Source organism: Ranitomeya variabilis, chromosome 3 (genome assembly GCF_051348905.1).
Source record: "Ranitomeya variabilis isolate aRanVar5 chromosome 3, aRanVar5.hap1, whole genome shotgun sequence".
Taxonomy (NCBI): domain Eukaryota; kingdom Metazoa; phylum Chordata; class Amphibia; order Anura; family Dendrobatidae; genus Ranitomeya; species Ranitomeya variabilis.
In genome coordinates this window covers 616,030,063-616,045,477 of record NC_135234.1, presented here as the reverse complement: position 1 = coordinate 616,045,477, position 15,415 = coordinate 616,030,063, and the positions used below count along the sequence as shown (strand labels likewise).

The 15,415-nt window shown below is 38.3% G+C and overlaps 1 protein-coding gene across 1 annotated transcript in view; it reads left to right on the top strand.

The window, feature by feature from the left end:
* Window positions 1-9,840, top strand: part of SIAH3 (siah E3 ubiquitin protein ligase family member 3) — a 172,563-nt gene extending 162,723 nt beyond the window's left edge. The window contains exon 4 of the mRNA XM_077299235.1: window positions 8,031-9,840. Within this exon, the coding sequence (XP_077155350.1) occupies window positions 8,031-8,618 (588 nt within the window). The 3' untranslated portion in view covers window positions 8,619-9,840. The remainder of the gene's footprint in view (window positions 1-8,030) is intronic.
* Window positions 9,841-15,415: the final 5,575 nt, after the last annotated feature.

Here is a 15,415-nt window from a genome sequence, read left to right as displayed (position 1 = left end):
TGAAGAAAACCCCTCCAGAGCATATACTGTGTGTGTTGTAGAAGCATTTTTTACTCACACTTTGGAGGTTACTGACATTCTCTGCAATACAGATGAAACACTTCATTTTTATTTATAAGTGACATATTCTCATATCATAGAGAAAGTTAATACTATAAAAAACAAATGGCTGCACTAACATCCAGACAAAAATGCTTTTTGTCAATTCAATTGCAATGAAAACTTGGAAAGCAAGTCTACACATCATCCTCGGTCATGAGACTGAGTGGGAAAGACTTTTCCATTAATTTGTTTTCAAGAACACAAGCTATCAGTGTAATGCCTCAAGGGCAGCAATACCATTTGGATATGAAATGTATCTGTTATGATTCTCATTTTTCCTCGGGGATCTGAACATGAGATTCTTGTATTCAAAGAACTGCTTTAATTTTCCTACATTAGACCACAATATAATTTTCTATTCTGCAAAAATGGAAAAATAGTAATTTGATATAACATGCTATTCGGGATAGCTACATACTAAATAAGCTGGTCAAGTTGAATAAGTCTAGCCATTTACATTTTTTAGAGGGTCAACAAATAATAGTATTAACACAATAATAGAAGTAATCTGTGATTTTCTTTTTATCAAATGTATTCTTGGCTGTAAACATTTCCTTTATCATTATATAGTTTTGTGAGAAAATATTTAGTATAACTTGTATCTTATACATTTAAATCTTTGCTCATTCTGAGACAAGAAGTCTAGTTGGTGTTCCTAATCAGTGATTGAGAGCTCTTTGGGTCAAGTAAGTGTTTAATCACTGGTATTCTGTAACGATGAGAAAAATGATTCAATAAACATGGTATTTGTGTAACATTTTTAGGAATTCACTGAACCTAGAGATTTGAAAAATGTGTGATTTGCTTTGTGCAAGTCAGCTAAAATCTCTGTCATAGATGACGTCAGCCAGAGATGGATCCCATGACCTCCGTCAGGCTTCCCCGTAATGACTTGCAGTGATCACATCATATGGTCTAGCAGAGACAATCAGGAAGAAGTATCACAGACTGTATACAAACAAAAGCAGGGAATTTAGCAGCCAATTTATGATGAATCTGGATATTTAAAGGATGTCACAGTTTAGAAAGAGATAAGAGACAAGGAGCGAATTCCATAAAGCAATGAAGAACACATGATTTTTCAACGATTTTTAAACATTGCAGCAAAAATATTGCAATTCTACAGCAAAAAAACCACAATGCAGCCGCAACATGCAAATGCAACTTAAAGAGCGCATGTTTGACAGCTCAGCAGTGAAGAGGATTAGTGTATGAGGAAAAGTGAACAGTGTCATACACATTTTTCAGGGCAATCAATGGTTTTGTAATTTTTCCAATTTAAAAGTGAATTCATAAGCCATGAATTTACTTTACTGGGAAAATTGGGCAAATCTAGCTAACTCAAACTTTATTTTTTGTATCATCCAGATCAGTACTTGACTTTTCTTTTTCCACTAGAAGGTGCCACACCTTTGTTGCAGGTGATGCAGGGCAGTGACAGCGTTGTTCCTGGTTGTTTTGGTGCTGTTCAGTCAGAGAGTTATGGGGTTAATCCAAGATCCTTTGTTTGAGCCATGGATTGGACTGCCTCCCATATAAACCCCTGTACCTCTGACTCTGCCAGCTAAAGTTCTTCTTTGGTTTTATCCCTGTGCTATCTGTTCCTGCTTGCTTGTTTGAATTCCTGTTGCCTCTCTGCAACTTGTTTCCTTACCAATCTTATGCCGTGACTGCCCTCTTGGTTCTGACCTGGCTACCTTGTCTTCTCTGGCATCTCGTTCACTCCCCCTGCCAATAGCCCTTCCAAGGAAGCAATCCAGTAGACCCCTTTGTAAGACCAGATCTCAATACAGAGATTAAAGAGCAAAAGTCAAGGTTCCTCTGGGAACAGCCAGAGTGGCTAGCACCGTCTGTCCGAGGTAGTCCTCCTATAGATCTTGTATCTCTATTATTCACTCTAGCATATATTTACACAATTAGAGAAATCAAAATCGGGCTGTATGAAGTTAATTTAATGCCAAGGAGAACTGAAAAAGAGAGGAGTACCCAACTCAAAAAGAGCTAATAATGCTTGATTGGTAGCTATATGGCAGCTGCTTTTTGTCTCATAGGTTTCAAACAGTGTAAGTTATTACATTAGTCATTTATTTTAAACAGTAAAGCAAAAGCTAAAGGGGCAATTGCATTTACAATGGATTTTTATGGATGGTCACTAGTACCAAGCACTAGAGTTAGGTATATAGCAACTATATTAGTGATACACTCCCGTAGTTATTTATGTGTTATATGCTTTCATGATAAATAAGTCTTACCTTCCCATCATTTGCTATTAGCTTCTCTGTTAAAGGTTAATGAATTATGCTAAAGCAATTACTAGATTTAATGGTTCAGTAAATGTAAATTTTGAATTATCTTCATTTTTCTGACAACTAATGTATTAATGTTAACATTTCCAATTCTAATTGTCATATTCACTTTAGAGGGTATTTCAAAATTGGCTCCCTAATAGAAACATTTATAGTCATAGAGAGCTTAAGTACCTTGACTCATGCTAAGGGTTTAGTAGAATGCAAAGAAAAGTTCATTATTTTTAATTAGTGTAATTGCTAATGTTGCATTAAGAGTTTGGTTAGTGGAAGTAATTACAGTAAGTATATTAGATGTGAGTACTGGCATTCATCTTGTGACATTATTAAAATTTCAGAGATGAAAATATCCCTGGTGGTTTGCAGGCACTACATTGTTTACCAAAGGATGTTAAATTAATCATATTGTCAATGCCCACCAAGCAGGCAAAGAATAATTATAAGTTACTCTTATCTAGGGAATGCATTGGAAACTCTTCCAGGCTGTGTGTGTTTATCTGTGCTTTTTAATAAAGTGTGAAATACGGTATTGTGGAAGAAGTCACTTTATTCTTTTTACTCTTTAATGGGAAGAATAAAGAATACTGAATTCGACACTCACATGCATGTAGAAAAGGGGTTTACTCAAGAAACTAAAAACTGGGGTTTTATTTGGAATAAATACATGATAATACAGGTGGACTGTTACAGTGGGAGTACGTTTTCAAGAAGCTCAAAAGTTACCTGGCACCCTCTATTGCTAGAATAATCTGTGTATATAAAAACAATGTTTATTCCATTATCCCTCCCGTGGCCTAAGCCACCAAGAATGCTACTACTCTGGTTTAGAAATAACGCTAGACTACGCAATGTATTTGAGCAGTGTATTGTGGTATTATTTAGGAATGTTATTACAGTATTATGTGAATTTTTAGGGGACAATTATTTGGATGCTGTATGGTTGCATTAAGCATCGTGTACGGTATATATGTCAGTATTACTTTGGCACTCTATACTGGTATAATGTGACCTGTATATGCAGTATTATGTCGACATGGTATAGGGGTTTTACTTAGATCTTTTATTGAGCTATTTTCAGGACACTGAATAGCAAGTCTATTTGAGCTTTGAATGACAATATTAGGTGGAAAATATATGGTAATATAATGTGAGCTATATATGATAATACCATATAGATACTGTATTATTTAGGCATTGTAGGGTGATAATAATTGGGCAAAAAATGGATGTATTATTTGGCATTGCATGGATCCTGTATTTTAATGTAAAAAACTGTCGAAAAGAACTAACCAACTTTGCTTGTTGCCCAGTGCCCCAATTTTATATTAATAAGAGAAGAGTGTGATATCCTTTATATCAGTCCTCTCATGATTCCCCATGGCAACTGCAGTGGGTGCGTTTGTGGTGCATACTGTGCATTCTGAACTAACAGCCAAAATTCGGAAGGAAACAGTTAAACAACATCTTAAAATAAATTTCAAGCCAAAAACAAAACTGTTTTAGCTAGAAATTATACCAACAAGCCTTTGCTCAAACATCTCCTATGTGCCTGTGAGATCGAAGGTTTGTTTTGTTGATGCAGCTTACCCATACCCAGTGCTGTGAGGGATATTGAGCATGGCAGCAGCGGCTACGTATCGTACCTATGTAGCCTGCAAGGTCTGTTCAGGGCATGGTAAAAATTTCAGATTGCTCTATTACTGAATGAACATTAAATTTCAACTCTGAAATTACAATAATTACATATATAATTAAGTTTGTAATTATAAGGAGATGCAAGTTAATTTGACTTGTTGATGCTTGGAATTGTAACCTGCATGCCAAAATACAGCATGTCAATGATAAAACAGCTGTAGTGCAGTTACCCTAGGTAAAACTAGGAATAAATAGGTGAAAAAAAAACACTGGAGCATCAAAGAAACAAACTAAAATCTGTACAAGAGCAAAGCAAAACTGGCACCGTAATAAATACCTGAAATGCACAAAGTGGCCGATTCATCAAAGTTTTTATGCCAAAAAAGTGTCATAAAGGATTTGAAAAGTTGCAAAATTTTTCCACAACGTGGACTTTTGGAATTTTCACATCACTTTGAACCAGCCAATATGGGCAGAGCTGAGGAGGAGCCAGCGTTTTCTATACGAAAAATGCTACTCTAGTTGGTGACTGAACTAGCATTTTTGGCACAGCACATGGAGGTGCATGCCACATTGTAGATGTGATTACATTCCGGAACCAACGAAATACATAATACATATTCCCAAAAGGGGGAGAAAGGGGAGGATCCTCTCAAAAATACCACATGAAATACATAAGAAACTTAAAGAGCTTTTTTTGACCCGTATTAATAATGTAAATATAGTACAAAGAGGGGTTTGCCTATAAGTAAATAATTTTAGACAGTATCTTGTAAAATTACAAAATATCTTTATTATCAGAAAAATTTCAAACAAACCACATATCAAGTGAAAAAACAATTTTGTCAAAAAACAGTTTAAGAAAGAACAAGCGGCCAGCAATGAGAACTACGGAAAGCAAAGATGGGCACATAACATGCGAACATATGGGGAGATCCCAGGCATGAAAAATAGGGACAATACTGCTCATTAATAAAGTGCATAATGCTCATCACATAAATCAATATCCAAATACATGTACTGAGGTATCACCACAATCTGCATAACAGGGCAGAAAAAAGATAATATTACACAATATCTGGCAAAAGAAGCCATGACCAAAGCACCAATGTCATATCATTAAGGCTAACAAATAACAACTTTAGTTAATAGTAAAGGTACATGGATCATCACAAAGTGATTTAAAATTGATCTTTGCTCCCAAGGTGGAGCTTACTCTTTGCCACATTTTTTTTTTTGCCTTCCTCTGGATCAACATGTTAGGGCATGTTAGGTTAGGCTATGGGTTGAACTAGATGGACTTAAAATCTTTCTTCAACCTTAATAACTATGTAACTATGTAACATATTTGACACTTCAACACAAAGATAGGAACCTCAATATCCAACCATTGTGGCTATGTACACGTGTTATTTCATAGTTACATAGTTACATAGTTACATAGTAAGGCCGAAAAAAGACATTTGTCCATCCAGTTCAGCCTATATTCCATCATAATAAATCCCCAGATCTACGTCCTAATAATTGTATGATACAATATTGTTCTGCTCCAGGAAGACATCCAGGCCTCTCTTGAACCCCTCAACTGAGTTCGCCATCACCACCTCCTCAGGCAAGCAATTCCAGATTCTCACTGCCCTAACAGTAAAGAATCCTCTTCTATTTTGGTGGAAAAACCTTCTCTCCTCCAGACGCAAAGAATGCCCCCTTGTGCCCGTCACCTTCCTTGGCATAAACAGATCCTCAGCGAGATATTTGTATTGTCCCCTTATATACTTATACATGGTTATTAGATCGCCCCTCAGTCGTCTTTTTTCTAGACTAAAATTTTCTAGATTTCCTGAAACAATGTGAAGTTAAGTCTGAAAAATCCACAGTGGCCAGTCTGAAAATTGTGAGATTTTTAACAAAAAATACAAATTGTCACATGTAAAGAAAAAATATGTTTAACGGAAAAACCTGATTTAAACAATAGGTAATTTTTGCATATATCAGGCTTATTTGCACATGGACCCATACAAGTCGATGGGGGCATTTACACATTGAGTTTTTTCCAGACCTGCTTTCTCAATCTTAAAAAAATTAATGCATGTCCCATTCTTGTGCAGGTTTGTGGATCAGACTCAGCTAACCTCCATTAAATTACATTTTTGTCACTTCCAATCATTGTATATCCATTTTGCATGAATCCATTGTTTACGGTGTCAAATTGATTATATTTATGCATATGCAGCCTTACACTGCTTATTGAGGAACACAATGTCACACTGAAGCAAAACACTGCAGCAGACAGAGTACTAACTTGTAGATAATGGACCTGGACTGAATGATTCTAACTTCTTGCTTCTTGTAAAAAATGGTTCTGTATCCTATGGCAAATTGGATGGGAATATTCAAGTATATTTCTTCTGATTATTTTCCTACAGATGTAGCAACATTTAATCTGACAAATAACCAACCATCTTGATAACTTGTAATAGATGGTTATCTCACTTCAAAGGATTAGATAACTTAAATGATTTGCAATTTTATCTAGTTAACAAAATTAAGACAAAGTATTTGTAAAAACAGGCAACTGCAAATTACCTCTTATTAAACATAATCTGCATTGTCAATACTGAAGAGGTTTTTAATTGTATTCTGCAGAGCTCATTGCTAGGTTACCACCACCCCTGCAGTCTATCAGAGGTGGCTGGTTACCTAGGTAAGGAGTGCACACTTGCACGCTCTTTTCTTTAGAGCTTGCAAGTGCTGCTATGAACAGCTCTGGATTCGACTAGCTTCAGTCCCTCTGAACACCTCCAATGTTGTAGAGGCAATGTTACCTCTGCTTACAGCATGGACCAGCAGTGGCAACATACCAATGGTTTGAGCTGCCAGTCTTCAAGTGAGCACCAACCCCAACAAGCAAGAAGCCCAGAGGCAGGGATGCAGTGATCTCCTGAAGATAGAAGATGATGAAATTTGTTTAACATTGCATTAGTTATTGACTGATGTTAAAGGGAACCTTTCACCCCCAAAATCGAAGCTGTGCTAAGCCCACCAGCATCAGGGGCTTATCTACAGCATTCTGGTCCCGGTTCGGTCCGATGGGTGTCACGGTCCGGTCTGGCGCCTCCTTTCTTCATCAGATGACGTCCTCTTGTCTTCACGCTGCGGCTCCGGCGCAGGCGTACTTTGTCTGCCCTGTTGAGGGCAGACAAAGTACACCTGCGCTGGAGCCGCAGCGTGAAGACAAGAAGAGGACGTCATCTGATGAAGATAGGAGGCCTCGAACCGGACCGTGATGCCTATCGTACCGGGACCGCCCCTGGGTGAGTATAAACTAACCTGTTTTTCTCATCTTTTAGGATACATTGGGGGCTTATCTACAGCATTAGAGAATGCTGTAGATAAGCCCCTGATGCTGGTGGGCTTAGCTCACCTTCGATTTTGGGGGTGACAGGTTCCCTTTAAATTACACTTTTTTATGCTGAGATATCTCAGTGGTGTGTTTTCTCTATTAAGGTAAAGTATTTCAACATATGTATTTCCTTTAGATTAGGATTCATTATTACCACTTTTTATTAAAAAAAATATAAAATATCCAAGAGACTAGACGACAAGAGAGTAGATGACCTAAACACACTGAGTAAAGTCTTACATGAGCATTGTACGTTGTTACTGGGTAATACTTGCGTGCTTTTGAATTAACTACTATGGATGTGGATCATTTGTTTCCCAAATAAATACAGATGCAACTAAAATAAAAAGTCTCCTCCAGCTTGACAAGTATTAGCAGGAACTTTATTACACCACATGAAGTTTACTGCACCCACTGCGTTCTCCAGGAGCTCGTGTTCATGTAGCCCCTGCCTTTCCCCATTTTACGCTATGCACTAATTATCATTTGTTTCCTGTTTTATGTCTGACTGCTTCTGCGCTCAGGGATTCCATAAATGTTGAGTGTTATTGCCTATTTTCTACAGTAATTTCTTTTTCTTTCAGAATGCTTCAAACAGATGCTCAGTCCCTGAAGCTTCCGCTCCACAAATCAGGCATCATCATTGCCATGAAACGGTCCACGACCCACAGCTGACTTCATGCTCTTGCCCTTTGTACGCCTGTAAATGGGAAGGTCACTTAGAGGTGGTCGTTGCTCATTTAACACAAACTCATACAATAAACATACTACATGGAACAGAAATTGTCTTTCTCGCTACTGACATGCACCTGCCAGCCCCGGTAGACTGGATAATTGCACATTCTTGTTTGGGCCATCACTTTTTGCTTGTGCTCAGAAAGCAAGAAAAATATGAGGGATATCCGCAATTTTTTGCTACGATGATGCTGATTGGCACACCAGCACAAGCTGAGAATTTCAACTATAAACTGGAGCTAAACAGGAATCGTCGAAGACTGACATGGGAATCCAGTCCCCGCTCAGTCTTAGACTGTGTTGACTCTATAATTACAGATGGTGATTGCCTTGTGCTTAATGCCTCAGCGGCTCAGCTCTTTGCAGATAATGGAAGTCTGGCCATTGGAATAGCAATAACTGCAAGCAAACTTTGTGCTACTCAACCTGAAATGTAATTTACCGGACATCTGTGTATGGAAATCCAAACTAATGGGCTTTTTACCCTCCCTTGGCTTTCTAGTGCTTGTACATATGAAAAGGTTGTTCGGAGAGAAATGTATAAGCAATATTGCTTTTCAATGTATTTAGATTTAGTTTCTGTGAAAACTTTTTGATTCATACAGAGCTATTGACAGTAGGATGCCATGTGAAGATATTTGTATGTTTCCATATGTACTGTATATTTCTGATGTCCATATAGGTTTACCTGGATTTATTGCTATAAATCTCAACACTGGTCTAAAGGTTTTTTTTTCGCTTAGACTTCCTCAATAGCATTCCATTTTTTATAACTCTTTCTTTATGTTCATTTGTATAATTGCTGTTAAGTCATATCAGTTTAGGAGAATGAAGGTTATACTACCCAATATTGTGTGAGAGGGCCAATCTATAATAAGGAAACTTATGGGCCATGCAATGTTAGCCTGTGAAATTAAATATGACCTCTCACCCAGCCAAAAGTCCTCCTACTTTCCACTGATGGGGGTCGAAAGGCCTAAACAGATGTATTGAAATTCTCTTTCAACTTTATATCCTAAGATAAGTCAAATGGCAAAGCCCTTTAAAAAGTGCACTTGTAGGATTGTATTCAAATGTTTCTTTATAAAATATTCAATAATGTCCATTACAGAAACATGAGAAAAGGGTGAGTCCCGAAACGTTGCTACAGCATAGGTAGCTTATACTTTCTTCAGAGTCTCTACAAACTTGTGGGATATGGAAACTTCCTTGGATATACACATGGGTGATTCTTTGTCTATACTATATGATGTCATTCTGCTGTAATGGACATTATTGCATATTTTATAAAATAATATTTTAATACAATCTTACAAGTGCACCACTTATCTATATGAAGTTTCATTATTTAGGCAGATGGAAAGAGCCTGATTAGAGCACCTTTTGCAAGATGAAACCCTGAAAAAGTATAAGACTCTTTAAATGGTCAGTATTGTTTTATGGATTGTTATTTCCAATAAATGACTAGAACCTACAGAGAACACCAGAGACCCTAATATCTTGCTCTGTGAAAAGGTTATTTGCTTATTAATAGTGTTGAGCGATACCGTCCGATACTTGAAAGTATCGGTATCGGAAAGTATCGGCCGATACCGGCAGAGTATCGGATCTAATCCGATACCGATACCCGATACCAATACAAGTCAATGGGACACCAAGTATCGGACGGTATCCTGTATGGTTCCCAGGGTCTGAAGGAGAGGAAACTCTCCTTCAGGCCCTGGGATCCATATCAATGTGTAAAAGAAAGAATTAAAATAAAAAATAGGGATATACTCACCCTCCGACGCAGCCTGGACTTTACCGCCGTAACCGGGAGCCGTTGTACCTAAGAATGCGCGCTTGAAGGGCCTTAGATGAGGTCACTGCGCTTTGATTGGTCCGTAGCGGTCGCGTGACCGCTACGCGACCAATCACAAAGCAGTGACGTCACCTAAGGTCTTTCAAGCGCTTGAAATACCTTAGAAGACGTCACTGCTTTGTGATTGGTCGTGTAGCGGTCACGCGACCGCTACGCGACCAATCAGAAGCTGCGGACGTCTTCTAAGGTATTTCAAGCGCTTGAAAGACCTTAGGTGACGTCACTGCTTTGTGATTGGTCGCGTAGCGGTCACGCGACCGCTACGGACCAATCAGAGCGCAGTGACCTCATCTAAGGCCCTTCAAGCGCGCATTCATAGGTACAACGGCTCCCGGTTACGGCGGTAAAGTCCAGGAGCCTCCGGAACGGTGAGTATATCCCTATTTTTTATTTTAATTCTTTATTTTACACATTGATATTAATCCCGATACCGATTCCCGATACCACAAAAGTATCGGATCTCGGTATCGGAATTCCGATACCCGCAAGTATCGGCCGATACCCGATACTTGCGGTATCGGAATGCTCAACACTACTTATTAACCAATATTATAATTGTCCTGATGAAATTGCGATTAATTTGTCATAATAATTTGGGATGTTACCTTGATAACTGCATTACAGTAGGAAACTCTATAATTCCTTTCTAAATGCCCTATCAGGTCAAATGGATGTCATAAGAGGTGCATCATTCTGATCCACCTCTATCAGAAATGTAGAGAAGATTTATAAGCAGTAGATCACGCAGTGTTAAAGATGCTGTCTTCAGACTATAGCAGTAAAATAGGGTCTAGACGACACATCCAAATAATTAAAGAATAGTGACATGTTAAATATAAAGCTGCAGATAACAGAGTGAAATATCATGATGAGTTGCGCCAAAGGATAAATTCAGCTCTAATTGTTTGTTTAATATCATCGTGGTTGTATTTATTTGCATTTAAAGACTTTACATTTATTATTATTATTATCCATATTTTTCACATCATTTTAGGAGGAAGACAGTTCTATAATTTAATGTCCTGTGATTTGATTCTGGTTTTCCTTGTTCTAATTTGTAAACCTTTGTCATATTAATTTTTCCATTTTCACGTTATTTTTCCCTTATTTCAAATCAATCTAATTGAACATAGGACATAAAGGTTTTTTGTCACCAACATATGTAGCATTCCTTATTGAAGACTAATGGGGAATTATGTAAATTGTGCCATAACTATCATAATTATGCAATACATTTTATGTGATATGTAAGGCTTGTTAGACAGTTTTCTCTTTCTTGGGCTGCATTTAAATGGCAGTATTTTGTGGTCCTTATGAACTCTGGATCTGCTACGGGTCTCCTGTCCAGAGTGCAGCAGCCTCCTAAGCATAAATGAGGCAGTTTAGTTTGGGTGAGAAAAACCCAGTGCAGATTGGGATATCATCGTCCACACACAGATTGTAAATGTTGGACTTGTGAAACTGTTCTTATGCCACAATAATTTATGCCAAAAAAAAGGCTCTAATTGTTAACAAACAAAAGGAATATTTGAAGGTGCCCCTTGGTCATTCTTTTTTTTTAGATTCTGTTCGAAACTGTTGTAAAATGTAAACTTAAAAATGTCTGAAACAGAAGAAAAATAGATGCATGCCATGAACTTCTCTTTGCAGCAGAATACTGTTTTATTTTGCTTATAAATGCTTAGTAAATGTTTTAATACGTTTGTCAATGATGCTATTTATAATTTTAGACCCTGACCCGAGATCTTGAATAATCGAATATTGATATGTATTGTTGTATACACACTGCTCCATACTGTCGGCAATGTCAATTATTTATACTGATCATTTATCTAATTAGTCATACAACATGAATGCATATCTGTACAGTAATGTTGGTAATATTACTTTGCTTATTGTCTGGATTTGGATCATGTAAATGTTGCTTATAACACCATATATTTAATTTTTAGTATTACATATAGTTTGAAAACATTAAGAAGACAAATCATATTGAAAAGAAAGAGAGCTAAGAGACAATAAATATTTGCATTTTGTATTTTGAGATGACTTCAGTGGTAATTGTCTGTCTGTCTGCATTATGACAAAGTAGAATACAAGATAAATGGTTCAGTTGCTTGTATGCAATGAAAATCTTGTATGCCAAAATCAGAAAGAGATGTAGAACCAAACAGTTAAAGGAAGCCTGTCATTAGATTCATGCTGTCTGAACCGCATGAGTGCATGATTGCAGCCATTTATTTTAATTATTACTGTTATTATTATTATTATTATTATTATTATTATATATTTTAGAGCACCATTCATTCTATGGTGCTGTACATGAGAAGGGGTTACATACAAGATACAAATATAAATTAAAGTTGTAGGAGTGGTGAAGAAGACAGTGCTTTATTCTCTAGCACTCCGAGTGGTTAAATGTATTTTACAAGTAATGTTTTTTATCTGAAAGCAAACCTCCTGGGGCTGCAGTATGGCCTAGAAAGGGTTAGCTATAATGGCCAGCCCAGATTGGGGAGGAGAACTAGAGGGTTAGTGTCAAGAACAGGAAGTGGAGTTCAATTGAGAAAGTATAGTGAAGTGATTACAGTGGAAAAAGTGCAGTTGGCTGCTAGGGACAACATGAGCCTATTACTTGGGGCAGTGGATTGCCATCTAACAAATCCCATGCAGACCTGTATCTCGGTCCTGGAACCTGAAGGTGAGCGTCAGGGACACGTCAAGCCTGTAGGACTGCAAGGAAACGTGGACACAGACTCTCTGAGGCGAAAGGTAATAGAATTCAGGTACACTGCCTTTGGTGGAGCGGAATTTCCTGTGTCAGTGGAGTCAGTAGGAAAAGAGATGGTCTACCCAGAACGAGTGTTAAGGCTGAAGTTGCATACAGTATCTGTGGGAAAGACTGCAACCTGTTGTGCCCTATCCCACATGCTTTACTGTAAATAACTGTAAAATGTTCAGTAAACATTCACCTCTTATGAAGCATTCGGTGTCCCCTGGATTGTGTGCTGCATTTCCAGAAAGTGGAAGCTTGGAACCAGTGGATGCCTAGAGCCCACAAGTAAGTGTGATGCACCCGCGCAAAGCAGCACATCATAACTGGGACACGACTACACCTCTCAGGCACCTTAAACAGTGAACAAACTAACAATAACAGACTAGTACAGAAAGAAGAAGGCCCTTTCTTGTGGGCTTACATTCTACAGGCTAATGGAAACGGAGACAGTAGATTATGGGGTGACGGAAGCTTCGGTGGTAGTGAGGTGGGTCATTGCAGGCTGTTAGCTTTGTTCAAGAGATGTTTTCAAGTTCAGTCTGAAAGTTCTGATTGTGGTGGCTAATCAGATGTGTTGCAGCACAAAATTCCAGAGGATTGGGGATACCTGGGAGAAGTCTAGGAGGTGATTGAGTGAGGAACATATGAATGTGGAGGAGAGTAGGAGGTCTTAGGAGGAGGAGGAATAGAGATTGTGTTTTGGAACATATTGGGAGATTAGTTTGGAAATATGCAGAGGGGAGAGATTATGGACAGCTTTATAGGTCACTGTTAGTACTTTGAACTAGATAAATTGGGGAATTGGAAGCCATCAAAGGGATTTCCAGAAGGGAGAAGCAGAGTAGTAGCAAGGAAAGAGGTGGATTAGTTAGGCAGCAAAGTTAATGACGGACTGCAGAAGCGTGAGAGTGTTAGAAGGGAGGACACAGGGGAGGATTTTGCAGTAGTCAAGACTGGTAATGATGAGGGAATGGACTAAAATTTTAGTAGATCCTAGGTTGAGGAAAGGATGGATTCTGGAAATATTTTTGAGTTGGAGATGACAGGAGGTAATAAGAGATTGGACGTGTGGTTTCAAGGACAGGGCAGAGTTGACAGTCACTCCGATGCAGCATTCTTCCAGTACCGTGGAAAGCATGGTATCATTAATTGTGATAGATAGAAGAGAATTAGGAGGATGGGAAGATAGATAGATAGATAGATTAGTGAGATGGAGGAAAGATGATGAGTTCAGTTTCATCCACATTTAGTTTTTAGGAAAGGAGAAGGAGAAGAAGGAGGATATGGCTACCAGAGAGGTAGATATGAGTGTCATCAGCATATAGATAGTAATGAAGCTATGGGACTTTATGAGCTGTACCAGGCCAAAGGTATAGATTGATTAGAGTATTAGTCCTAGGACACCAAGAGAGGACAAGATGATGAGGCTATGTGGGAGTTGAACACACTAAATGTGTGCTTAAAAAGGTATGAGATCCAGCAGAGGGTGAGGTCTTTGATGTCAAGGAAAGAGAGAATTTGTATGCAGAGGACAGATCTAAAAGGAGTATAGAGAATTGTCTCTGTCAGCGGCATTTAACTCATGCTTACCGGAAGCGTGTGGCTAATCCCACCCATCGGTGACCCCATCATATAATCACGTATCACCAATGGGTCAGCATGACAAAGAGAGGTCTGCAGCAGACCTCTATGATTGTCATTGGCAGACTGCTATGAGCGGCCGCCACGTGGTCGGCGCTCATAGCAAGTGAACATTTCTGCTATACACAGGTGATCTCATCATCGCCTGTGTGTAGCAGAGGCGATCAAAGTATTGCAGATTCTAGTCTCCCATGGAGACTATTGAAGCATACAAAAAGTAAAGAATATATTAAAAACGTTAAAAAAATCTAAAAGTTCAAATCACCCCCCTTCACCCCATTCAAAATAAAGCAGCAAAAAAAATCAAATATACACATATTTGGTATCGCTGAGTTCAGAATCGCCTGATTTAACTATATAAAAAAAAATTAACCCAATCAATAAATTGCATAATGAGAAAAACATTAAAAACGCCAGAATTACTTTTTTTTATCGCCGTTACATTGCAATAAAATACAATAACGGGAGATCAAAAGTTTGTATCTACACCAAAATGATATCAATAAAAGCATCAGATCCAAGTGCAAAAAAACTTCTCACCCAGCCCCAGATCAGGAAAAATGGAGACGCTACATTTATCACACACAAAAATTGTAAGGCTCATTTTGACTTTGTCAAAAGACATGTGTGAGACTCTCCAAATGTAAGGAGGAAGGTGCTGTGGTCAGATGAGACTAAAACTGAACTTTCTGGCCAACAAAGGTAAACACTCTGCCTGGCATCAAACCAACCCAGCCATCAGCCCAAGAACACCATCCCCACAGTGAAACATGATGGTGGCAGCATCATGCTGTGGGGATGTTTTTTGGCAGCTTTGACAAGAAAAAATGGATATTCTTGGGAAAAAACTGTTTCAGTCTGTCGGTGATTTGAGACTGGAACAGAGGACCAACTTCAAACAAGACAATGACACAAAGAATACTGCTAAGGCAACATTTGCGTAGCTTAAGGGGAAA